Raw genomic sequence first — 26,204 nt, 5'->3', positions numbered from 1 at the left:
ATCTATTATCTATTATTATTATATTATCTATTAGGGGTTCTATTATCCATTTGAGATGCCGAGAACGGTTGCTTTTTAATTTGTGCACTGACCAAAACTGTTACTTTCCCTTATTCCTGAAATAACAGCATGGAATTAAAATTGAAACAAACAACTATGAGGTAAATATTGCCCAATTCACATTTCAAATATTTTGGAAAGATATCAATATAGAGCCACAAGTATACGTAGTTTTTCGACTTTGATCCATGGAAGCAAAAACGTATGAGTTTGAGCGTGAATTTAGAAACGGAGAAGTACTTTGAGCTGACAATACAATATCAATGGGGATGAGAGGATAGGGGATTTCCAGTGAGAAACGAAATCATAAAGTGATAAACGTTTGCAGCACAACTTTGAGAGTTTACTTTGAAATGGAAAGCTTCACTTTATGAAGTCACAAAGGGGTATGAGGTAGGTAATTTGAAACCCTTTCGTCTACGGTCTACATGTGTACCAGGGTATTTTTCCATCTGCGATTTCATTGATTTGCGCCTCACAATTGGAAGCCCACCTGGTGGGTGGGAAGCACAAAAATCACACTCTTTATGGACAATTGCAAAAGTTCGACAAATAATCACAGAAACCCCATTTCGTGTTGCTTTTTCATTTACTGGTGCAGCATCAGTTTGTTTGGGGGAGATTTTCCTTCAATATCATTCGAGATAGGAATCAAATCCAGAATGAGTATGTGAATACTACATATACAGACAATGGTGATAGGTGTAGAATATTCGATTGCATTTGCTGAACGAAATTTGTCAGCAATATTTCTGTGATGTGCTTTTTCACTTTATAAATTTTTTCAACAATTCAATTTTCCATCAGTATGGTTTTTATGTTTCTCATCTCATATTTCTCTTTTTTTTCATGAAAATGGACATCTCAAGAGTTTTCTCATTAATCGATCATAAACGCACAGAACTGTGTCCAATTTCTTTCACCAAAATCCTCAAGTATAATCTCTCTGCCTGCTTCACCATCCACACGCCCATCAATCACTTGCGGATTTCGTCCAATCTAGCTGGGAATTATATGAGCCAATTCAGTCATCTGACCATCTCAATGTCTGCTTCTGAAACAATTCCTATTAAATCTATAGTTAATCTGCCTCAAACACACAATAGCTTAGAAAAGAGGCGATAGAATGTATTCAATTGCCATGTGACAAACAACACTTGGGATTTTGGGACACAAGTTTTCTGAAACAAATTCAAGAAGAGAATTTTATATAAAAGAAAATGACATATCACAAACACGTATTTGATTGTGTTACAAATACTACGGTAATACTATTTCTTCAATTTGAAGTTTTTATTAAATATTTTAGCTGTAAACTATTTTAACGTAATTTATTTATTTATAAACTTTATTTATAAATCTTTCTTTTATAATTTAGCTATGATTTTTTCATAATCATAGAGTTTCCACAATGCAATGGTTCAAAAAATCATTTCTGTTTGAGATCCTTTATGAGATACTTTTAAAATATTCCTTAATTTTAAAATAATCAGCCGCGTTGTAAACACATTTAACCGGACAGATGGACAAATGGTGCTATACCAATGGAAAATGCGCATGTTTTGCACTTTGAAAAATTCACAAATTTGTTGATCAAAGGTGATATTACCCCTTAAGTAGTCGTGACAGGAACTAACAAAAAGAAAAGTCGGTTACGTAGAAGCAGTTGAATGCAGTAAAGTGCTAAAATAGGTCATTTACGGGTACTTAGCCGATTCATTACCGATTGTGACAGACGCAATCGGGTTGGAAATTTCAAGACCTTTCCAAAAAATGCGAATTTAACCAAATCGGTTGAAAAATGGACCCTCCAAAGTATAGTGAAACATTTTCCTTCAAAAATTAAAGATGACGTTTTTTTTTACGTCGTAGGTATGTTTGGACGAAATGTTCGTCTGGACCATCTCCAAAACATATCCAAAAATAAAAGAAATCGTAAGAGCCGTTTTCGAAATATACCAAAAAATATGGTTTTGGAGAGAATGGAGGTGTGTTGGGGAAAAATAAAAAAAAACGTCTGGAGATATTTTTTATTAGGGTCACCGAAGACCAGAAGTCGAAACCGTTTAAGCTCCAGGACAGTGACAAGTTGAAAAAAAGTCGATTATTTAATTGCTTTGTATTTAAGATCGAGCAGTAAAAAATCATATTCATTTTTCATTGGAATAACACCTTAAGGCCTCTACACATATTGTCAGCAATTTTCGTCAAAAATTGCTTTTGGAATTGCACTGATGTAGGCAGAATCCTGTTTACTCTTTACAATATCAGTAGGTTTCTGGTTACTCAAAAAATTTTTTTTAATTGTTTAAAGATCAAAGAATTTTCTAAAGACAAGAAAAAAATTTAATTTAGATTATCCATTGGTTTTTAAGGGTTTAATATGAAATTTGTATAAGATTTAAGTATAGAAATTTGTGAAATAGGGGAGGCAGAGGCTATAATATGGCAAACATTTTTTTAAGATTCAATATGTTCTAAAAATTTATTTTCTAGAAAATTGCTTGAAAAGTTCATTTTATTTCGAAATAGAAAAATGGTCTGTGGCCAAATTATAATGCAGTAAGTTTACTACACTCTAAAAAAAAACGAATTTTGTCAGTTTAACAGGATGTGTCACTTTAAAGCAGAATGTTTTTCTGTGCATGTTATAAAAAAGTAGTATTAAATCGGCAGCCAACTAGATTTTGTTAAACGGTTATCAAAATGGCATTTCTCTCTACCTAAAATATGTGAGAAAAAGTTTTGTCATTAAAATCAAAATCCATTTGACATAATTTTAACAAGTTTCAGTAACTACACCAAATTTCGCCCAATTCACAATTGCGGCCACTTCTTTTCTTTCTTAAATTTCCATGAATTTTTAGCTTCTCATACTTTAGGTTTAGAGATTATAAAACTCACAAGAAAAAAAAACAAAAGAAAATCCGGAAAGGCAAGGAATTTTGAAAATCGATATTACTTAAACCTATGTTAATGATTGATATTTTTCAAATTTATTAAAAATGATTTTTAGGGAAAACAAAGACAATAAACTATCTACAAGGTTCCAAGCAACACTCATTAAAAAAATTAACAAAAAATTCAATTTGTATTAAAAATATTACATTTCAAACTTAAAACTTTGGTGCTTTCAGGCAACTGTACCGAAATTTGGTACAGTTACCTTAGCTGCGTTAAAAACCTTTTTTTAGATTTCGAATGTGCTATTTTTAAGCACTATTTTTAAGCTAAATTTAACTTATAATCACTTATAATCCATTATAAGCATAGTTCAGATTAGCTTAAGGGCCCAAATAGATTCAGGCTGATCCTCAAGGTCAAGTGAAAGAAGCTTATGCAAAGGACTGCTGATCGATAATTCTGATCCCTCACTTGTATAACAATTTGGGATAAATCTTTATTTACAAATTTTACGGGCTAAATATTTTTAAGAATTAGCTAGAATCTTGTCCAGAATTAAGATCTACCATATCTGTCTTGCAAAGGTTTTTAAACATCAAGAGAAGAATAAGCAGCAAAAGTTAAAGAGTTTTTTTTAAAACTAATTTTGTCAAAATTGAGTTGGTATCAACCAATTGTTAATTGGTTCTATATTGTTTCATGCACAATTCTATTGTATCACTTGTACTCTATTTTGTAAAAATTATTTAAAACATTTTTCAATATGATTAATAATTAAAAATCGTTTCGTGCCTATTGGATGTGAACCTGTTACAAAAGAATGGTTTCCTTCTGGATAAGGAAAGATTATAAACTCTGATTTTATGAAAATGTTTTGCTTCATTAGTTGTATCGTCAAGCAGATTTAATAATTAAAATAACTATTATTATGCAATTAATTTTAAGAATATAGCAATGCATTCATGAAATTCCAGTACTGTGCTGGGGCACTGAGTCTCTCATCAGTTTTTATATAACTTGAATTTTCTTTTAAGAGGAATTTTCTTATTGTATTCATACTGCTACCAATTGTTAAACAAAGGAAATGGAGATACGTTTTGAGTCAACTTTCTGTAGATTAGAATCCAAACACTTGTGTTACTGTGTTTCGAAGTTGCTTGCAGATGAACTGACAATGCAAAAAATATTCTGAGTGAAATCCTCTTGACAGTTTTGAATGAAGGATCTTTGAAACATTGAAAAGTTGACATAGCTATTATTTTCACTAACTCTGGTATAGTTTCTACAATGAGAATTACCACTGAAATGAGATGGAATGATATTTTCTCAGCAATTCACTCAAAAGCACCCGCACTGAAGAGCTATAAATTCTATCTCGGCAAATGAAAAGTTGAAAAGCGTACACAATGTGAAGTGATTTGAGGAGGTTTTCTGAAGCTTGATTAAATTGTGAATACATGAGAGCATGAAAGTACAAAAGGAAAAACCAATTGAAAAGACCCACCCTTCCCGTATTGCGGCTCCCTGTGGCAGTTTTATTATTATTTCACGCCTTCACCCACCCACTTTCATAGTCTTGTTGTGTTTACTGGTGTGAAATTCAACAGGTGTCTCAGGCAGGGAATGGGGCTCCAATATCAATCCACCTGTGTATATAAAATGTGCAGCAGCTTTGATTTCCGACCGTGAAGACAGTCAAACTTCTAGCTATGTTGAAGCTCAATCGGCTAAGCTCTGCAAAATCTTTCAATTAGTTCTAACATCGGCAATTCCAGCCATCTTTCTGACCAAATCCATCAGTAAAACAATAGGGGAGGGAAGGTGTCGACGTGACTCAACTATTTATCACGCAGTGTTGACCCACGCGGCATCAACTGAGAGTAAAGCTTGAGGGCACACAACTCATGGAATGAAGAACGCAGTCCATGAGTGATTTACCGGATAAAGGCGAAGCTTTCACCAAATAGGCCAATCTGATGAGATTCTATTTTGGTTTTAGCAGTGAGGTATATTCAATCACGATCCAATTTAATTTTCGTGCGTTTATGAAGTAAACCCAAGCGGTTTGCAATATAAATGAACAAAGTCCTTCTTTTTTGTCAATGTTCGGTATTTTTAGGATAAATTTAAAAAGTAAATCTCTGGTGTTATATTTTGACGCAGATTTACGGAATTAAAGTCTAAAAAGACAAAAGAAATGAAACAAATTAATTTACTCTTAATTTATTAGGTGAGATTCTTAACAATCTCACCTACTATAATCCTAACAAAATTTCATGTCGTCCGATCGACCTCAAACTTGGCCAAAATGTGTTTCAGCACTTCCTGATCACGAATATATATGTGGCTATTTTACGTTCCCGGCCGGCCGGCCGGCCGCTCTTTGGAGCTTAATAGCTCCTAAACTAAAAAAGATATCGACTTGCGGTTTCCGGCAAAGGTTATATATCGGGTGAAAATTGCAACATGGTGCATTGACCCCCCACCCCCCACCCCTCCTTCCGCCATTTTGAAGACCCCCCTTTTTTTTTCTCAATAGCTCCGCCCCTATGGCATCGAGCGGGCTCAAATTTTAGTATGTTATAGCTGGGCCTTAGAGCTTTCCATCAATACCAAACTTAAGGTCCCCCGACCCCCCTGACCCGAGCTATAAGCGTCCAAAAAAAATTTCTTAAAATGGCCATAACTCCGGTTCTAATTGTCAGAATTTAAAAAGTGAGGGCTTTTTGGAAAGCTCTCGTGAAATGCCACTTCCCCTTCTAACATCGCAAGTTCATAAAACCACCGCTAGGGGCGCTATTATTAAAAAGAAAATTTTTAAATCTTAAAAGTTAAATAACTCAAAAATTCCATTGTGCATCGGGCTGAAATTTTAGTATGTTGTAGCCGTTGATTATAACTATCAAACAAAAAAAACCTTAAGTCGATCCATAACCCCTGACCCGAGCTATAAGGGGTCAAAGTTCGAACATTGACCGGCCTCTATCTCCGGTTCTAATTAACATAGCGACCTAAATTTTACCTTTTTGGTTTCGTCTCGATGAGCACTTTCAGATGGAAGTTCAAAAAGTCACCACAGGTGGCGCTGTGATAGCGTCAAAATTCATCGAAATTCAAAGTCACTTTTCTCAAAAACGGCATTGTGCAAGTTAATGAAATTTTAGTATGTTGTAGTCCAGTCTAGGACGTTTCCAAAATGGTGCGTATGCGCGCTGTGGTTAAAACAGAACCGGAGATATGAGGGGTCAAAGTTCACAAAATTCAAAAAATCATATCTCCGGTTCTATGTGACCGATTTTGATGAATGAGGGCTTAAACGAAAGATCTCACCAAACACTACAACTTTCTAAAATATTTGAACTTCGTGGGACCAACACCAGGGGCGCCACAGTCGAAAAACCAATTTCAATATCACATAACCTCAATTATCTCGACTGTCGCTGAACCGATTTTGATGATTACTTCAACATAATTGTAGAGGACATTTGTCTTTACATTTCGTCCATACATCATTTTCCGCTCAGACTACGCTATCACTCCGATTTTGCCGTTTAAGTGTGAAAAAATTGATTTTTCCCATAATAACGCTTTGAAATCACTCAGATGCCAATTTGGCTGCCTCTACTCCACCAAGACACTTAAAATATGGTTTTAAATGGAAAGTCCCACAAAATACAACAATTCTTTGATATAGTTGAAGTTCAACAAATGACTACTTGGGGCACTCTGGATGAAAAAACAAGTTAAGAAACAAAAAACCTCGATTATCTTGGCTTCTGAGTAATCGATGAGATCATGTTCTATAGGAAAATTATAGAGTACATTCTGGTCTACATTTCACCCATATATCACTTTTGTGCCAGTTCATCCCAATCCTTGATATTTTGGTTTAAATACAAAATTTGTATAATTTCACGAATTTTATTCAAGATAACTGAATGGCGTCTCCCAACTTCAGCTCCAAATCGAATTTGCATGCACTCCGAGTTAGCTCACGTTAAGAATCTCACCTACATAAGCCGGTTAGGATTATCTGTCCCTTTTAATGTACTGGGCCGTTTTAACTATTTTGTGTAGAGCCTTTCAGGCTTCGTACATACTTTGGCTTCAAACACTATTGCACCATAGAAGAAAAGCCTTCCCGCAAGGGGGATTTCTAGACACGTATTATTAATACGGGATGGAGGTTATCAGTCCTAATCCCATATGCCCCGTGGAATCAAGTGCAATGAAGCTCATTGGATGTAGTCCAAACACCTTATCCGGGGATTCGAACTCGAAAAATTTGCATCACAAATCGAATAGGGGAAAGTGTCCATGTTTTGCACGGTCCCAAGCTTCATAATATGACTAATTTTTTCCTATGTCGAATAAATGTGATTTAGCAATATATTTTAAAAACAATATACTTTTGAAACCGTGTAAGGCATGGACAGTTTCCCCTACTCTACCGCTTAACCTATTGAGTGCTCATATTTTAATAGCCAGCCTTAAGTCACACATTTCCTGAAAAAATATAGGTTTGGTTATGCCCTAGACACACTTACAACTTAAGCCGAGATATGACTTTTAGTGGAAAATGATGGAAATGTAGTTTAACCATTATTTCTAATATAATTACATTAAGCCGTCTCTCGGCTAATCCACATGTCTGTCAAGGCCCTTAGTTTCATTAAAGGAATATGTATGTGCGAAGCCGCCCGGGGGTTTTCTCTCATTATCGGGGGGGGGGGGGGGGGGCAAGGGTAGTGTTAATACGTAGCGCGTCACTAAACGGCCCAGGCAGAATTCGTATAAGATCTTCCAGGGTTGGCTGCGTATAAGCGCCTCATCGTAAATGAGCAGTCTCTTCTCCGGGCATGAGCTAAATCTTGGGCTGTGTAACGTCACACCTAAACAAAGTCCTAGAGGTAACACAATCTGGAGGTTTCTTCGTGAGGCCTCTTTCACCTGCAGAGAGTGAACTAAGTGTTTGAATGGACAATCTCGACATTACGTCAAAAAACCATCACCAGACATAAGCTGAGCAGTGCGTGGAAAAGCGCATCAAGAAGCTTATAGGCAATCATTGATCCACTGATAAAAATAAAAGGATCAAATTGATTGAACAACATACTAATTGGATCCAAAACCTTTGCAAAAAGATCAATTTGATCCTTTTATTTTTATCAGTGTCCAAGGCGTATTTACGGCTATTCTGGAAGCCACATAAAAGGATGTTTTTAAAGGGAAGGAAACCAAGGAGCACTAGATACACTGGGCTAAATGGCCGGGTCTTTGACGTGGCTAAACTAATCCTAGAACCAGACCAGTTAAGAACGTTAGTTAGCCTGCTTACGGGACACTGTGTTCTTGGCTCCCACTTTAAAAAATAGGCATCAGCGCATATGAGATTTACCGATATTGCCTAGAGAACGAGGTGGCTGAAATTGTAATCTGGCCGAAATTTGGAACAGTTAGTCTATCTGAAAATATGAAACACAATTCCCATATTTTTAATTATTATCCAACAAATGTATTTTACTAGTTATGAAAGAGTAAAACTCTATTACCCTCTCTTGTTTTTCATTTTAAGAGTTTTGAAATTGAGTCTTCAATCTTCCATTAAACAAAGAGCTTTATATATGACACAACTGACCTTCTCACATTAATCACTTTTAAAATCTACTAGTTTCTATCTTTTGCCAAAAATTCAATCTCAAAAAACTTGACCTATTCTGTGCATAAATTGTATGTTGAGAGTGGTTTTTTTTGGAAATCAACCAAAGCAGAGGAAAAATTGAGAAAATGCAGGAATTCCTGCAGATTCCATTGGATGTGCAGAGTTAAACGCCCCATGGTGCCAACTCAATTCTCCAAACTCGTACTCACAAATGTTTTACCTGGGTACCGTGTCGCTGTCCCATGAAACTGAATGGTTTTGTCATTTTACCATTTGTGGTCAGTGACTTCGTTACATGGAATGTTCCGTCCTGACATCAAATGACCCACTTTTGGCCACCCTCTCGCCGACATGGTGAATATATTGCGTGGATTTAGTGAGACTCCTTACCACTCCTATTGCCAGCTATTGACACTGAAGTTCTCCAGGGAGTTCCACTTTATTACTCTCCTCTCTGTCACTTCATGTGCACATCACATCTAAGCTTTAGCATTGTGAAAAAGTTCCGATGCACCATGTGGCAATCTCATTCCCTCTCAACCTACACTTGGGTCTTCACCTACTGCACACCAAAAGCAGTGAGGATTTAATAAAGATTGTGAGAGCAAACATTATGCTTAAGGGATGCAGAGCACCGTTCCACCTTTACAGTGTTCTGACACCCTTCGCGACGTTCTAGGGTTTTGTATTTAAATTCCATTGCAATGTACATAGCAAAAGGAGTTCAACGACAGGATGTGAATGGCAAGAGTGGGTATTTCCTGTGCATGAGAATGAATACAAATGCGGAACATGGCCCTGTATTATACGCACAAAGACGTCTTCCAAAACGAACATGTGTAATCTCAATAAGTCATAATTCACGTAACATCTAGTAAAGAGGGTGGAATTCTGGTATACCTTCATATTCGCGTTCATTCGAGAGGTGAAATATCAACTAGAAAGTCAGTAATAAATCTAAAACAACTTATTGTGAGTAAGATTCTTAGTTTAAGAAGTCAAAAAAACAGTTTATAGAAGTTCGAAAAAGTCAAGAATAAATCTTTGATTTAAATTCTTTGAGAATTGGCTCTCAGAAAGTCAATTATAAATTGTGATTTTTTTTGCTCATTTAAAAAAAATGTAAACAAGCCACCAATTTTAAATAATTACTCTTTCCGTTCAGGAAACATCATACTTTTGCTAAAATATTTTTATATCAAAAGATGTACGATATTTTTCGGAATTGAGAAAGAGTTCAACATATTTCGATTTTTTGCCTTTTCAAAGGAAACGAGGTATTTTGTAGGAATTTTCAACTTTTGAAGTTTAGAAAAGGACGGGTCGACGGTTCGGTATTTCTACGTTTCTACATTTATATGTTTAACTGGACTACCGTAAATTTTCCGGATCTGTTATGTACATAATGTATATATTGTATATAGATAAATAAGTAGTTGTAAGGTTTCCCGGATGGTTGAATTGTATGAGAAGAAGAAGTAGAATAAAGTGTGGACTTGAACGGGATGCCTCGTGGTGTTACTGCTGCAGCGACGTGAATGGGATACTAATCCAGATATAATTCCAGGTGAGCGTGAGCAGTATACTACAATTATGGCGACGAAAGGACCCAAAGACGAAAGTGAGGTTAAGTCTTCCCAGACAACAAAATTTGTTGAATCATGCCCAAATTTGGGGCCATACGACCCAAAAGGAGCTTTTGCAAGTTACAAGGAGAGGCTTGAGCTATGGTTCGAGGGTCAAGGAATTGAAGACGAGAAAATTAAACGGGGCCAATTGATGTCGGTGGTGGGAGCAGCAGCTTATGAAACCGTCAAGGGATTGGTGACCCCAAAAAAGGTGTCTGAATGTTCGTATAAAGACCTCATCCAAGCCATGGAAGCCCACTATGATCCTGTTCCCAATGAAATTGTACAAAGGTACAATTTTTACAGAAGATCTCAGAAAGAAGGAGAGACTATAGCTGAGTTCATCGCAGAGCTAAGAAAGCTATCAGAATTCTGTAATTTTGGGGACTTGGAAAAGGCCATCAGAGATCGGTTGGTGTGTGGAATTAAAGACGATTCAACTCGCAAGAAGTTGCTGGCAGTGAAGGACCTAACCTACAAAAAAGCGTGTGACATAGCAAGAGCAGAAGAGGCGGCTGCAAAGGGCGCGGAAACGATCCAACCAGAAGAAGGGAAAGTTCAAGCCATCTCTAAGAAAGGATTTGCTATAGAAGAGGGACCCGGGGAGATGTGTTTCCGATGTAAGAAACCACATAATGCCAGTGACTGTTGGTTTAGGGAGGCCATCTGCCGACAGTGTGGAGAAAAAGGACACATCCGGCGAGCATGCACCAAGGAAAAATCTAAGAAAAAGAAAGCAGGAAAGAAAGTAAATGTTGTGAAACTTTCAGATGACACTTCAGATGAAGACGAAACTGTAAATCAGATAAATACAATTGCTGAACAGTGGAATGGTGTTTGGGTGTCAGTGAAGATTGAAGGAGTTCCTCTAGAGATGGAAGTTGACTCAGGGGCATCCAATACAGTGATAAGTGAGAAAGATTGGAGGAACCTGAAGATCAGCAAAGATTATCGGGACTGCAATGTGAAGCTACAAACTTGGCTTAAAAAAGGGGTCACTGTAAAAGGGAAATTAAAAGTGAAAGTTGAGTTGGCTGACAGGAAGGTAAAATTACCGTTGATTATCACCAAAGAAGGAGGTAAACCGTTGCTGGGAAGGAATTGGTTCCAAGCATTGGGAATCAAAGTGCTTGTTCCTGAAGTCAAAGCAATTGAGATGGACCAGATGGACAGATTGTCACCGTTGATAGAAAAACACAAGGGGGTATTCAGAGAAGAATTGGGTGCTCATCCCGAGATTGAGGTGAACTTAGAGTTGAAGGGCGACACCAACGACATACAGGGTGAAGCCAAATGGTGATATCCGCATTTGTGGAAATTATCGAGGAACAGTGAACCTGATGAGCAAGAAGAATCCGTATCCTCTACCTACAGTGTCAGAACTTCTCGCTGGAGCTGGAGGAAGGTACTATTCTAAAATCGACTTGGCTCAAGCATATCAGCAATTGAAAGTAAACGAACAAACTAGCCGAGTTTTGACTTGGAATACTCATCGGGGTCTGTATCGAGTGAAGAGGCTACCTTTCGGGATTTCCGCAGCACCAGGTATTTTTCAAAAATTTATGGAAACCCTTTTGGCAGGTATACCAGGGGTGTTAGTATTTTTAGATGATATCTTGGTAATAGGGAATAGTGCTGAAGAACATTATAACAGGCTGGAGTTGGTCCTTAGGAAATTAGATGAGGCTAAATTAACTGTGAAGAAAGAGAAATGTAAGTTTGGGGTAGAAGAAATTGAGTTTGTGGGCTATAGAATTAGTAGTAAAGGGATAAAACCTTTGGAAAGTCACATTAAGGCTATACAAGACGCCCCTCCCCCAAAAGACAAGGAACAGTTGCAGGCATTTCTGGGATTAGTTAATTTTTATTGTCGATTCATTGAAGATAGGGCCACAGTAGCTGAATGTTTGCATAGGTTGCTAGATGAAACTACAAATGCTGAGTGGAAGTGGGAGAAAATTCATGATAAAGCATTTAGGGAACTGAAGGAAGCTCTCACGTCCACAGACATTTTGATGCATTACAGTTTGAAAGTACCTTTGGTTTTGAGTTGTGATAGCTCTTCGTACGGGGTGGGGGCTGTTCTGGCTCATAAAACTGAAAGAGGAGAGAAACCAATTTCGTACTTTTCAAGGACACTCAACAAGCATCAAAGGAATTACGCTCAAATTGACAAAGAGGCTCTGTCGATAATTGAAGCAGTGAAACATTTCCATAATTACATTTATGGAAGGAAAGTGACCATCATAACAGATCACAAGCCGTTGTTGGGAATTTTTAAACCGAATAAACCAGTTCCTCAAATTATTTCCCAAAGGATGGAAAGATGGTGCCTTCTGTTAGCTACTTATGACTATGAAATAGTCTATAGAAAGGGGAAGGAACATGGCAATGCAGACGGGTTAAGCAGACTACCTTTGAAAGAGGAAGTGATCGAAGAGAGTGAAATTGGAGTGATTTCTATGTTGGAAACGGATCAATCTCCAATCCAGGCAAAAGAAGTTCAAGAAGCCACGAAAAAAGATCCATTGTTGAAGAAAGTCAAAAGATGGGTGTTGCAAGGGTGGCCAGAAAACTGTCCAGGCGAGGATGTGAAACCATATTTTCTCCACAGGAGTGAAATAACAGTGGAAAAGGATATACTTCTGAGAGGAACACAAGTGATAATCCCAAAGGAACTTCAAGAAAAGTTGATGGACTCTCTACACAGTACACATCTGGGTATAGTCAACATGAAAGTCTTGGCTAGAATGTATATGTGGTGGCCAAAAATGGATCAACAACTTGAAAGAAAAGTGAGGGAATGTGAAACGTGCCAAACTCAGAGAAACAATCCACCGAAAGCTCCATTGTGTGAAGGAAATGCACCACAGAAAGCCTGGGAAAGACTGCACGTAGACTTTGCCGGACCTCATCAGGGCAACAACTATTTGATTGTCGTAGATGTGACGTCTAAATGGTTGGAAGTTGAACGAGTAAGGAGCCAATCGTCAGAGGAAGTGATAAGAGCGATGAGAAGGATCTTTTCGACTCATGGAATCCCAGGAGAAATATTCTCGGACAACGGAACTTGTTTCGTGTCAAGGGAAATCAGGAAATTTTATGAGTCAAATGGCATCAAAAGTATCACATCTTCTCCGTGGCATCCTGCCAGCAATGGTCAGGCAGAAAGAATGGTTCAAACAACCAAAAAGGCTTTGGCAAAATTTACCGGTAACGTTGACTTGAAGTTAGCCAGATTCCTTATGGTTCAACACCTTACTCCAAACCAGACTACTGGGAAGGCACCCTGTGAACTTTTGATGGGAAGGAGGATAAGGAACTGCTGGAGTCGGCTACACCCAGAGGAGATTAAGACAGAAAGGAATAAAGAACACAAAGAACCGAGGAAATTCAAGGAGTGGGACAAGGTCTACGCTAGAAATTTTGCAGGGGACAAGTGGATAAAAGCTGTGGTTCTGGAAGTAACAGGACCAGTGTCCTACAAGGTACAGCTCGAAGATGGAACTGTCTGGAGGAGACACATAAATCAGTTGATAGAGCGAGTGGAAGCTTCTCCAACAGCGACGGCTGACAGACCGGAAGAAGGAACAGTTGCCTCAGGCTCAGGGTCAAGAGTGATACAAATTGAAGAGACCATACAGAACCCAGAAGTCACCACCCCTGAAGAGCCTGGTGAAGTCTCACAGCCAGAGACTCCTTTAAGCGAGTTGAGAAGGTCAGGACGTGAGCGCCATCCTCCCAGTTATTTACAGGATTATGTCTGTGACTAAAAAGGGGAGGGATGTTATGTACATAATGTATATATTGTATATAGATAAATAAGTAGTTGTAAGGTTTCCCGGATGGTTGAATTGTATGAGAAGAAGAAGTAGAATAAAGTGTGGACTTGAACGGGATGCCTCGTGGTGTTACTGCTGCAGCGACGTGAATGGGATACTAATCCAGATATAATTCCAGGTGAGCGTGAGCAGTATACTACAGGATCCAAGCTATAAACAAGACTATGAACTATATTTCCTGTCTTTATTAATCGATTTCCATAAGCTTTATTATTTCATTATTAAAATTATTTTAAAAAGAAACATCTAGTGATAGTCCTGCATGATTTTATCGTGTATGAGATTCCATGTGCTGATTTTCTCCAGTTTGTCCGTCGGTACCTTTTTACTTAATTCTAGCTCCCTAAAAGTTTACTTAGGAACGATTTTACTCGCTTTTCAAAGTTAAAAAGAATTTGAGCTACTAAAAGCTTTCTAAGAGCTTAACTTTGGGCTTAACACAAGATATACAACAGGTCATAGATGTATGCATACTTATAAAAAAGATTGTTGATTTTTTTTCAATGCGTGTAAGATGTATTCTAAAGTACGTCTTCTGAAAAAGTTGCAAAGTGACTCAGCTTTTCAAAATGCTTAAACTAGTGATTTAGATACTATGCCTTAAAAGTAGTTTCGCATACCTATAAATGAATATTCTTTTGAGTTTTAGTTCATGAGTATAAGATTTTTACATAATTTACACAATGAGAATTTTTTTTTGAATTTCCAAGTCACAACCGATTAGAATGGATCGATGAGTCACATAGAATTATGACAGTTTTTTTTTATAAAAATTAGTTATCGATTCGTTACAGAATGGAACTGATTTTAGACTTGTCAGTAAGAGATTCCAAGATCTTTCCAACGAACTCAAGATATTCATTGAGAGATAAGATAAAGTGGGTGGAAATTTTTATAAGACAAAAACATTGAGAGATTTTTTGTAGTGCTTCCTCGGTAGAGTTTGATACAAACTGTAAAGGTAAACAGAAATGATATCTAACTGGTTTTTTGAGTTAGGGCAGAATCACATTGGCAGTAAAATGCTCACTGTATTTCATTAATTTATGCATTTCCATTGCAATTCTTATGCAAATATTCCATTACCGTATTACCTTATCTCATACTCGGTGGCACTAGATGAAAATAATATAAGAAAATTGAAGAAATAAAACGAAAATTTGATAAACGATGAGCCAAAAAAAACTACAATTAATTTGTCTTACAGTTTTTTTTTGCTCACCGTTTATCGAATTTTCGTTTTATTTCTTCAATTTTCTTTATTATTTTTACCTAGTGCCACCGGGTATGAGATAAGGTAATACGGTAATGTACAATTTGCGTAACAATTGCGATGAAAATGCGTAAATTAATGAAATACGGTGAGGCTACGGCGAGCATTTCATTGTCAATGTGATTCTGCAATTATTAATCTTTAAGCGTCGTCATATCAGAAATATTTTTAGCCATATAGGTATGTAATCTTTGATCAGGGCTCAAGAGTAATTTCGGAGAGGTTAGGGCTCGATTTAAGAACATAAAATTTCGATAGAAAAAGTAAATACATTTACAACGACATCTGATTTTATATGATTTTAGTTTCCGAGTGTGTTTTATATCAAAATTAAGATAGGAACGAACCGGATGAACGACACTGAATACTGATATTTTATATTTTGAGAGACAAAGCTAAAATTTATTAAAAGATTTTTTTTATGATATCGTCGGTTGCGTCGACCCTTGTCTCATACACATTTCTTTTGTGTTAGCATTTTACACAAAAGGCAACGCGACGTCTGTATCGTAGCTTGCACCAAATGCAGATACGTCGATGCAACCGACGATATGAGGATATTAAATCCACTCAGTGTATAAAATAGGGGAGACTGGGGCAAATAAACACGTATAGTATTAAATAGTGGGAATAGCGTGCTTTAGAAAGAATATTGAAGAATCTAGTATTTATTTTAACACTAAACCTACCGATCGTTTTTAGTCGTTTTTCCTAGTACCTTAGATCAAATAACAGACCGTGGTAGGGTAGGATACTCAACACATTTTTCTTGGAAAAGAGAAAAAATTAAAATTTAAACACTGAGAAATATATTACATGCATATTTTAAGAGGTTCCTAAAGTTTGATAGTGACGTTGTATTGTACATTTCAAAATGTGTTAATTTTAAAAAGTTTTTAGACCACTCAATTTGATCAGGTGTTGGTAGGTTTAGTGTTAAGTAAACACCTCGCTTCCTGTTAATTGAAATATTTATCGCCTGATATAAATATTTTTTCTACAAATTCTAGGCAATGAAATATAACACTTGCTGGCAAAATCTGCTCGGTTTTCCCCTATGATCCAAGAGTGTGAAAACAAAATTGTATGAGAATTATCTTGCAAAAAAGTAATCTTGGAAAACAAAAAAAGAAATGGGGATAGTGAGTTTAATTTGTAAATAATAAAGCTTTCTTTTATTGATCGACGTATTTATTTCCCAATGGAAAGCTCAGAATAGATTAGCTACATATATTTTCACATTTAAATAACCTTATATTATGGTTCGTGGAGATTACCTCTGTACGAATATGCTATATCTATTACCATGTGCAAGTTTTCGTTTGGAGAGTTTGGTGCAACATAAAATACGTTAGACTTATATAAAGGAAAATATGTGGAATTTCATGAAATTGGAATATATTGCAAGGACGAGGCTGGAATATAGAGCAAGGTAGAACATAAAAGTGATAAGAATGAAGTATTTGATTCCAATGAGTAAATTTTTATTATTTTGAGAACAATTTAAGATGCAAAGTATAGCTGAAAGCATTAATTTGTGTAACATTCCTGTTCTAATATGTCACTGTCAGGAGAGTGGCATTTTATTAAAATTTGGTGTTGAAACACAAATATAATTTTTTTTTGTTATGAAACATTACGTTGGAATTTAATTACAATTTCATTACTCTGCATATGGAATGTCAAATATTGGAAATGTCTAACCAATAATGGGTAATGTGCAAAAGAGACTCATAAAATATTGAGAAATGCAATGTTCAATATCTAATGTGGTTGTGATGGATAAATTTCATACATGGAATTGAATAAAATTACACATTGAATTCTGTACTTGTTCCTGAACCTCTCAAGTATTCACATATCATTGGAATTGGTTTTGTTACGGCTAGAGAAAGATTATGTAACTCACACCAAATTCAGCCCAAGAGAAGTTACCCAATCCTCAGCCACCGACCTCAGTGGTGACCTATACCCTTGCCAGAGTGAAATTCTCAGGTAATATTTAAAATTTACAGCACTTTCCATGGCATAAGGAGTGTTTATATTGGGTGCATTTGGTTAAAGGTATTTATTTACACAACCAGAATGAATTTCTCTCCCAACTCTCTCTGTGGCTAACTTTTATATATGCATTGAAAGGAAATCCTATCCGATGCATATTTTAGTCTCACGTAAGCTGAGAGGATTTTCCATCTTTTGCTGCAGTGGGATGCTCTGGTATATGGTGAATTTTCCCGTGGTTGGTGTGAGAATTCCAGTGGATGGTAAAAGAGAAGAGGGGCAAGCCTCTGGGAAAAATAGCGAAATATGATAGGATTGCAATATGGGTGCAATGTAGAGGGTGAATGAGGAAATCTCCATTTTGGCGTGGTAAATGAGAAGAAATAGAGATGCCCACGAGACCCCACCAACAGGGTAATTCTTCCATTTGATGGAGTTTTATACGGAGATGAGAGCCTCTGAGGTGTAAAGCTTCAGAAGCTAGTCTATTTCTCTTAATGTAATTATTATGAATATATGTTATTTATTAATAAAATAGATTATGCTTGTTTCATTCACTTCAAACAGAGTATGGCAATATTGATCTAAAAATAAAGTAATGGAAATAGAGATATATTTCTTGAATGTATAGCTTTCTCAAACCTCGCAAAAGATTGTCTCTACAAATGTTAACAAAAATAAGTTTGTAGAAGGCTGAATTAAATAAACGGTGATGTTATTCAAGTTCACAAATAAAATTCAATGATACAATCTCTAATACGTATCGACAATAAATTTAATTTTAGATATTTTTGAAAATTAGCTTCGAAAAATAAAAATCTTTTGAAAATAAAAATAATATATATTCCTTATCTCTTGGGGTTGAGAATTGCGTAAGAAAACATTGATCTCATGGCTAGAGCGACACAAGTGGCAGCCTGGTCAGCATATTATTCACCATCCACGAACGAGAAAAATACAATGAACTAGATAATTAGGATGCAGCGCAACTAAAAATCACAATTTGCAGAGATTGTCGCAGATCAACCCAAGTTGGAAAAAAATTCCTCAAAAATAAGTTGAATTTCATAAAAAGGCATGGTTATAAATAAATAGCTATATCTCGAAAAATATAAATCAATTACCGGTTTTGAATAGCATCAAATAGAAATATCCGATCAAATTAAATCACTGATCAATTTATTACCGATTTATCTACCAGTTTGTATCAATTAAAACTAACAAAATTATGATTTATTGACATAAAAAATAAAATTAAATATTTATTATTTATTTAATAAATAAAATATTTAATTTAATGAAGTAGCAGGATTCGTGGCAATATTTATAAATTTTCTCATATTCTTCCGAAGATAAGTACTAAAAGATATTAAAAATCTAATATGATTAATCTGTTAAATGATATATTCGTCAAATTCATACGAGGAACTTTTACATGTAAAATTTTTAAAGAACTAAAAAGCAATTGAACCGATTGAATCACAATGAACTTTATTTTTGATAATAATTTTATTATTATCACGAACGCTCTTTGGGCCTTAATATCTTCTAAACTAAAATAATTATCCACTTGCAGTTTTCAGCAAAGGTTATATTATCGTGTGAAAATTGCAACTTGGTGCATTGACCTACCACTCCCCACCCCTCCTTACGCCTTTTGAATACCACCATTTTTTATGTTTTCTCGATAGCCTCCGCCTCTATAGCGTAGATCGGGCTCAAAAGTTATAGCTGGACCTTAGAGCTTATGATCAGTATTAATCTTAAGGGGGTTTCCCGAATTAGAACACATTCAAAGTGCTTAAATACACTTTTTCGAAAAAAATATTACAAAATTTCGGAATAATGAGTAATTTACTGGAGCGCTTCATCAAAGTACACCCTAATTGGCGGGAAAACTGCAGCTTATAATTTTTGTCTGAAAAAAAAAACCAAATTAATTTTTAAAATTCATAAGTTTATTTCATAGCTAAACCAAGAAAACTGCTACGTGCTCCTCTGCTTTCGGCTCTCTATCTTCGAAAATACTTGGAATAGAGTTCTGAAATTTTGGTGGTGTATTCTTAGATAGCTTATCTATCGATTTAAGCAATAAAAAATATCGGTTTCCTTTGACCTTGTAATTCGGGAAACCCCCTTAAGGTTCCCTGACCCCTCTGGTCCGAGCTAAAAGGGTTCACAAAAATTTTTAAAATGCCACAACTCCGGTTCTAACTGTCAGAATTTAAAAAATGAGGGCGTTTTGGAGAGCTCCCATGAAGTGCCACTCCCTTTTTGGCCCCTCCTCTCTTTTTATATCGTCATTGCGTATTTTGATCAAATTTTAAAGTGTTGTAGGCTACAACTTGTAGCTAGGCTATGAAGTTTACAAAAAGTGCCGTGGGTTCGCTTTGGTTAAAATTGAACTGGAGATATGAGGGGTCAAATTTCACAAAATTCAAAATCTCATATCTCCGGTTCTATTTGATCGATTTTGACGAGTGATGGCGAAAATTAAACGTCTCGCACAGCGCTACAACTTTCTATAACATTTGAACTTGAATGATACTCCGACATGATTGTAGAGGATATTTATATTTATATTTCGTTTTAGTGTAAAAAATTATTTATTTCACTAAATTATTAAAAACTACTATACTATCAATACTATATTATACTCTACTTCCAACTTTCCGTCAATTCATTTACATCCTAGATATTTTGATATAAATAAAAAGTTAGCAATTTTTCAGAAATTCGATTCCAAATTACTGTATAATATTTCTCATCTTAGTTCCAAATTAATTTTGCATGCAATCCGAGTTTACTCTCGTTAAGAATCTCACCTCAAATAAGCTCATCTAGGCTTATCACTAGCTTTTGTATTTTCTCTTTACAGCGAAAAGTAAATATGTAAAGCAACAAGAAAAAACTTTCAGTTTGTTTTAATTAGAATTCTGCTTTTGAAGAAATTTCCGTTAAAGTGTAATGTCTTTGCAAAAAAACAAACAGTTGAAATAATTTAATTTTAGCTACCTCCAGCCTTTCTCAACGTACAAGGCTCACACTCCCAGTTCCTCTAATTAACACGAAAAGGTAGATGAATGATAGAAAAAATCTACCGCAGAAGCAGCAAATTGCTAATTTAGTTGAGAGCCAATTTTTGCTTAAAAATCTCTACAGCCAGATCCTCTAAAGTGACTATAGTCATGAGATATAGGTTAAAAAAAAATGGTATTGAGTATTAAAATGCCGGACAAAAGGCCAGGAGGAGTGAAACACTGACGGACATTTTCCGGTTGATTTTCCGAGTGAAATGTGCACGAGTGCAAATGAGTGCAGGCGTCCGGACTGTGATTAATTATCACTTTCTGTACGCTTCGGGCAGTTGTATACTATAAAGGATTCACTGAAGCCAAATACAAGCTGAGCTACCCACCAGAACTATAGTACAGGAAGAGGAATTTCCAAGTGACATCAAATGAAATGAATTGGTATTTTCCAGTTTTTTCTCTTGTTTTTCCGATTTGTAAGTGTGGTGTAAAAAAAAGTTCACAAGAAATTCCTTCATTTAAATTCTCAATAGTACAAAAACTTATTTAATTGTATTCTAAAGTTTTTCATTGTTAAGTGGTTCCATTTAATATTATTACTCTTTGTTTTTTTTTTGTATATTTTGCAGGATCAACTATAAAGTCTATATGACTTTAAATTTCAATTGGGAAGATAAAAAGAGACGGCAAGGAGACTTTGTCTTAAAGCCTTAAGAATGAACCACCAAGGGACTTTTCCAAGACATAGGGATGTTATTTAGAAATATACCTGTTTAATCGAGCGTTTAATAGGTAACATGTAACAGCGTACAATATAAGTAGTTTGACATTCTAACAAGAGGCTTAAAAACATATTACAAGCATTTACATTCAAAATGATGGGAATCATTCAGTCTAAAATAACATATGTTCTTCAAATATATTTATTTCTACAAAATAAAAAAAAAATAAATAAAATTCTTAAGCATATATAAAAGAACAACACTTAAACTATATATTCTGAAATTTTCGTTTTACATTTTAAAAATATAGCCTTTGGGGAGTGACCTTCAGATATCTGTGCTGAAAAACTTAACTTAAAGACTTGAGAGTAGATTAATCAGAAATCAAAAACCAATGTATTTCGTCTTAGTAGATGAGGTAAACTCGTATTTCAGCAAAGGAATTTTTGCTTACATGATTTTTATGACAACTCCTTTTACAAGACAAAACGCGGCGTAAAATATGACAAAAATGTTATTTTTTTGTATAAAATTCTGCCGTAAATACAGATTTCATTTTTTTTTTCAAAAATCATTCATTCAAGTTTAATTTCTCTGATAATAGGAATTGGGCTTCTGGTTAAAATTCCAAACGCTCAAATCCCGCAAAGGTCAAAATCCCGAATTCTTAAAATTGTCATAGTTACCCCCATGATAATGTTGCTCTAAGTCTATAGAATCATTTGCTCTTAAAAATTACAATTTTGACTACGGGGACAAAAAGTGATTTAACTGATCCATTCACCTTAAAATCCGTAGTGAACGAACAAAACGGAAAAGTGCATGCTCTCACTCTTCTGTCACTTCTTTCAAAGTTACTGGTTCTGACAAATTTGTCATTAAATGATCACCAAGGAGTAGAGGAACAGTAAGTATTGGACTTACAAAATTGAAGGTATTGATTTCAGTTTGCTTTCGGGGATCTCAGTGGCGCAATAGGTAAGACCTTTGGGTCTTGGGCGGAAGAGATCGCTGACTCGACTCGCAAAGTTGTGACTCCCGCCTGATGCAAGCAACTGAATGTTGAGAAAGGGCATTTTCACTGTAATAAAACGTAATAAAATGGACCGTCTCTGCCCAAAAACACTCAGGGGGCATGGAAGAAGCATCCACACTACGGGAAAGGCGCTCCTGTGGGCGGTCTACACCAGAGGTGTGCAAGAACCGTTGAAACTGAATTAACGTCAAAAGAAACATGTACATCAATGGTCAAAACGCTAACAGAACAAACTTATTTTGACGTTAATTCGGTTTCAACGGTTTTTTGCACACCTCTGGTCTACACAATGGACTTAGCGGATTCCTCCATCACTGAGAAAAAAAGGGGATGCGATCAACCTTTTTTTCCCCGTAACTTTAACACTTTTTAGGTGTAAAAATATATCAACATTTTTTAATGTTAATTTTACACCTTTTTAAGGGTAAAATTAACATGAAAAAGGGTAACTTTAACCCCCAATACACCTAAAAAGGGTAATATTTACACCGATTTTCGATCAATACTGCAGGGTAAAATTAACATTTCTTGAATGTTATTTTAACTTTTTCGGATTTCTCTCAGTGATCACGGAATACAACAGCAACATAACATAATTATATTGTAATAAAGTATTCCGATACAATTTAATAATAGTTTGCTTTCGTCAGCTTGAATTTAAATATTTCCATCATATTTCATATGTTTTCCACTTGCACAGGGATTTCTTAGTCAAAATAATTTCCCACAAGTGGGAAAAAGGAAAGAAAATTGAGAAATTTTTTTTTCTAATATAATTTTCATCATTCAAGAAGGCACGAATTGCTTTTTTCTATTTTTAGTTTGTCCTGTGATATATACTTTTTAAAATAACTAAACGACCTAAATTAATAGCACTCTTGTGCTAAAATGGGGAAAAGACAGCGAATAATATACTTTATGTCTGTAGCGTAGATAACGTAAATAGGAAAATTTCTAATTTTCCACACTTGTGTTTTCACTTTGTCTATGATGGACGCTATATCAGCATGAGCTTTGAGCCAACTGCATACCAAAGTCAGTCGTTTCGTTACATTTTCGCCCTAGATGAGAAATTGAAAAAAAAGGAAGGAAGAAGAATACAAGAGTGAAATATTTGAATGTGCTGAACAAATTACGTACATAAATTACATTTTTGGAATGAGTAGAAATAAACTTTGAGTCCTTCTACACTCTGAAATTTGATGTTATACAATTCCAAATATATATACGTTGTACTGCAGATTATATCCTCAATTCTGAGATAAACCTTCAAATACTAAATTTTTAATTCGTTTTATAAGTGTGAAGCTTTTATAAACCTACAAACTAAAATGTTACAATTTACTACTGAATAACTAAGCTGGAATTGAAATTTGGAACATCTAAAAGTTTTCCCTAATTAGGGTAAAGTGGTACAAGTTGTACAGTGGTACAAGTTGGGCAATGGTACTAGTTGGACAGGGCTTTTCGTCTTGTTAAATTTAGTACTTCATTTTTATTTGTATATTTTTAATGCGTTAGTTTTATAATTTGGTTCCTTGTCCTTAAAAACAAATTTTGTACTGAATTTATCAATAAAAAAGCCATGTCCAACTTATAACACTAATTCCAAATTATATCACTTTACCCTATAAACGAAGTTTGGAGAAATTTTGAAATTTTACATATAATATAGTGTAATCTGTAGCCGAATTTTACAATATCAAATTTGAGATTTAGATTTTCAAATTTGAGAATCCTATTCTCAAACTCACACTACTCAAAATACTCACATTGATTTGAGAACGTTTTGTTCGAAAAATCGCATGCAACTTGCACAATGAGATGCTCAGAGCAAAAGTAGACCGTTTTAATAGGGAATGGCATACAATGGAGACCACTCTTGCTCTGAGCGTCTCCAATGTGAGTTGAGTTTCAACTCAATGTGAGTAAAATTGTGTGAGTTTGAGCAAAAAAGTTTGAGTTTGATAATTCAGTAAACTCAACCTTTTCATCTTTCACATTTACTAAAAACAAATATGTTCAAAAACATCTAAAATGATACTATTTATTATTTTTTATGAGTATTGCAATATGATTGAGCATCTTATTGTGCGATTTTTCGAACAAAACGTTCTCAAATCAATGTGAGTATTCTGAGTAGTGTGAGTTTGAGAATAGGATTCTCAAATTTGAAAATCTCATTCTCAAATTTGATATTGTAAAATTCGGCTACTGATCATTATTTTTTATATAATTACGTTACTCTGTCTCTAGGCTTAAATCTTAAGTGTGTCTGGGACGTAACGCAACCTTTAAAATATATCCTAAAATAAAAGAATCGCACTATGCGTGCGAGGATAATATGGGGGAAAAATAAAGAACATTTTAACAGTTCTTGATTGATTCAAGCTATAGGGAGAGGGATTTTCCGAAAGTCCCGAGATGCCATCTCTCACCGTTTGATCTCTAGATCTGATGATAGGCAAACTGCATGACATCATTTCTCATTAAATTGTTTGATTCACGGAGGTATATTGAATAAATTCGTCCCCAGGGGGTAGAAGGAGGAAATTTTGATGGGTCCAAAATTCAGGGGATTATATTGTTTTGTCAGTAGGTAGTATTCGAGCAGTGAAATGGATAATTATAGACTATGAATAAAGGCTGGATTTTCACAATGCATGCGTATTGTAATGTATTCGCATTTCATAAAACAATTGCGTGATTGTGAAACTAATAGTAATAAAAACTGAGCTTTTGTCTCGTGTGGACCTAAGATAAATATGATAAAAAATTAAAATTAAAATATTTAATTGTATTATTAGGTATACAGTCAACGTGATATTTTTACTAGAATTTTTGAGGGGTGTTTGTAGAGAATTGTTGTCATGATGAGTACAATACTTTATATTTTAGTATACCACAAGATGGTTGGGGTCCTCTTCCTGGCTCAATTCTCTCTTTCTTCATCTCTTAATCTGACACAGTAATGTAATGTACGAGTATAAAAGTGTGTTGAGGCCACGGCATAAGTAAACACTTTTTCATGAGATTTTCTTTTCTGTTAGCTTCTCTTCTTTCTGAGTCAGGTAATGCTTTACTTTTTCACGAAAACACCCACATTTTGCCTAACCAATGTCGTCACCTTTATGTGCTCATCCTGTGAGTCAATGGCCGGGTAGAATGAGAACGATGGCATGATCCATCCAGAATTATCAAGATGCTCTTTTGTAGAGAAAATTTTTGGATTCTGCACTCCCAGGTAATTTCCCACACTTTCACTGTGCGCCAAATAAACTCGTAATGGAGCGATGTTTCTCTTTAAATAATGGATACAATGTTAAATCTTGTTAAGTCACCACTTAATATTATAATAATTAAGATGCTGGTAAGATTTTGCTCAAATTAAAAAATACAAAATTAAAAAGATAGCTCTATCACAGAAAAAAATTGTAGTACTTTTTTTTTTAATAAATTAGGTGTGATTATTGAGAATATCACCTTAATAAAGTAAAGACGACTCTTTGTAAACACTTGAAACTTTTCTTTAGAAGGGTGAGTGGTAATTTTAATTAAATTTATCTAGGACAACTTAGGAGAAATAAAGAAAGTAAATTTAGCGTATTTAAAAAAATCCGAATTATTCAATATTTGCCCTTTGCCATTAATTCTTTAACATTTGAAAAGAAAATTATATTATCCGTTGGGATAGTAACTTCGAAATTTAAAACTAGCGCAATCTATAATTACTTATGAAACATTTTCTTTTTTTTTTTTAAATTGTATTATAGAAATTTTTAACTACAATATTATTTTGTGTAAGAGTAAGACAATAATGGGCATAAAATACTTGTACTCAAATACTTATACTTATTATTACTACTCATTTTCATGATAAATAAAAACTTCTCTAAAAAGAGGTTCATTTAGTTCAAGAGGTAAGATGGGAATAAGTCACTAAAAATCCACAGTCGTTATCTTTAATTGGTTGGCTTCTACGTATAAATAAACGTAAAAAAAACAAATGGAAGGTGTAGAACATAATTTGCGTTAAAGTTTGGA

General features: G+C 35.1%; 2 protein-coding genes across 2 annotated transcripts in view; both read left to right on the top strand.

Moving 5' to 3' along the window:
* The first annotated feature begins 10,219 nt into the window (after positions 1–10,219).
* LOC129801219 (uncharacterized) lies at positions 10,220–11,554 on the top strand. Its single transcript, XM_055846103.1, has one exon. It carries the CDS (start codon positions 10,220–10,222, stop codon positions 11,552–11,554), a length of 1,335 nt encoding a protein of 444 aa, XP_055702078.1.
* Positions 11,555–11,594: 40 nt separating this feature from the next.
* Positions 11,595–26,204, top strand: part of LOC129801155 (uncharacterized protein K02A2.6-like) — a 60,074-nt gene continuing 45,464 nt past the window's right edge. Inside the window, exons 1-2 of the mRNA XM_055845967.1 lie at positions 11,595–11,799; positions 11,881–13,972. Of these exons, the coding sequence (XP_055701942.1) occupies positions 11,595–11,799; positions 11,881–13,972 (2,297 nt within the window). The remainder of the gene's footprint in view (positions 11,800–11,880; positions 13,973–26,204) is intronic.

The sequence above is a fragment of the Phlebotomus papatasi genome, chromosome 1 (genome assembly GCF_024763615.1).
Source record: "Phlebotomus papatasi isolate M1 chromosome 1, Ppap_2.1, whole genome shotgun sequence".
Taxonomy (NCBI): Eukaryota; Metazoa; Arthropoda; class Insecta; order Diptera; family Psychodidae; genus Phlebotomus; species Phlebotomus papatasi.
Note: the sequence above shows the minus strand (reverse complement) of the source record. Positions and strands in the feature narration are given on the sequence as shown.

Coding starts and splice junctions, on each gene's coding strand:
- LOC129801219 (XM_055846103.1), top strand. CDS start 10,220: ATGGCGACGAAAGGACCCAAAGACGAAAGTGAGGTTAAGTCTTCCCAG.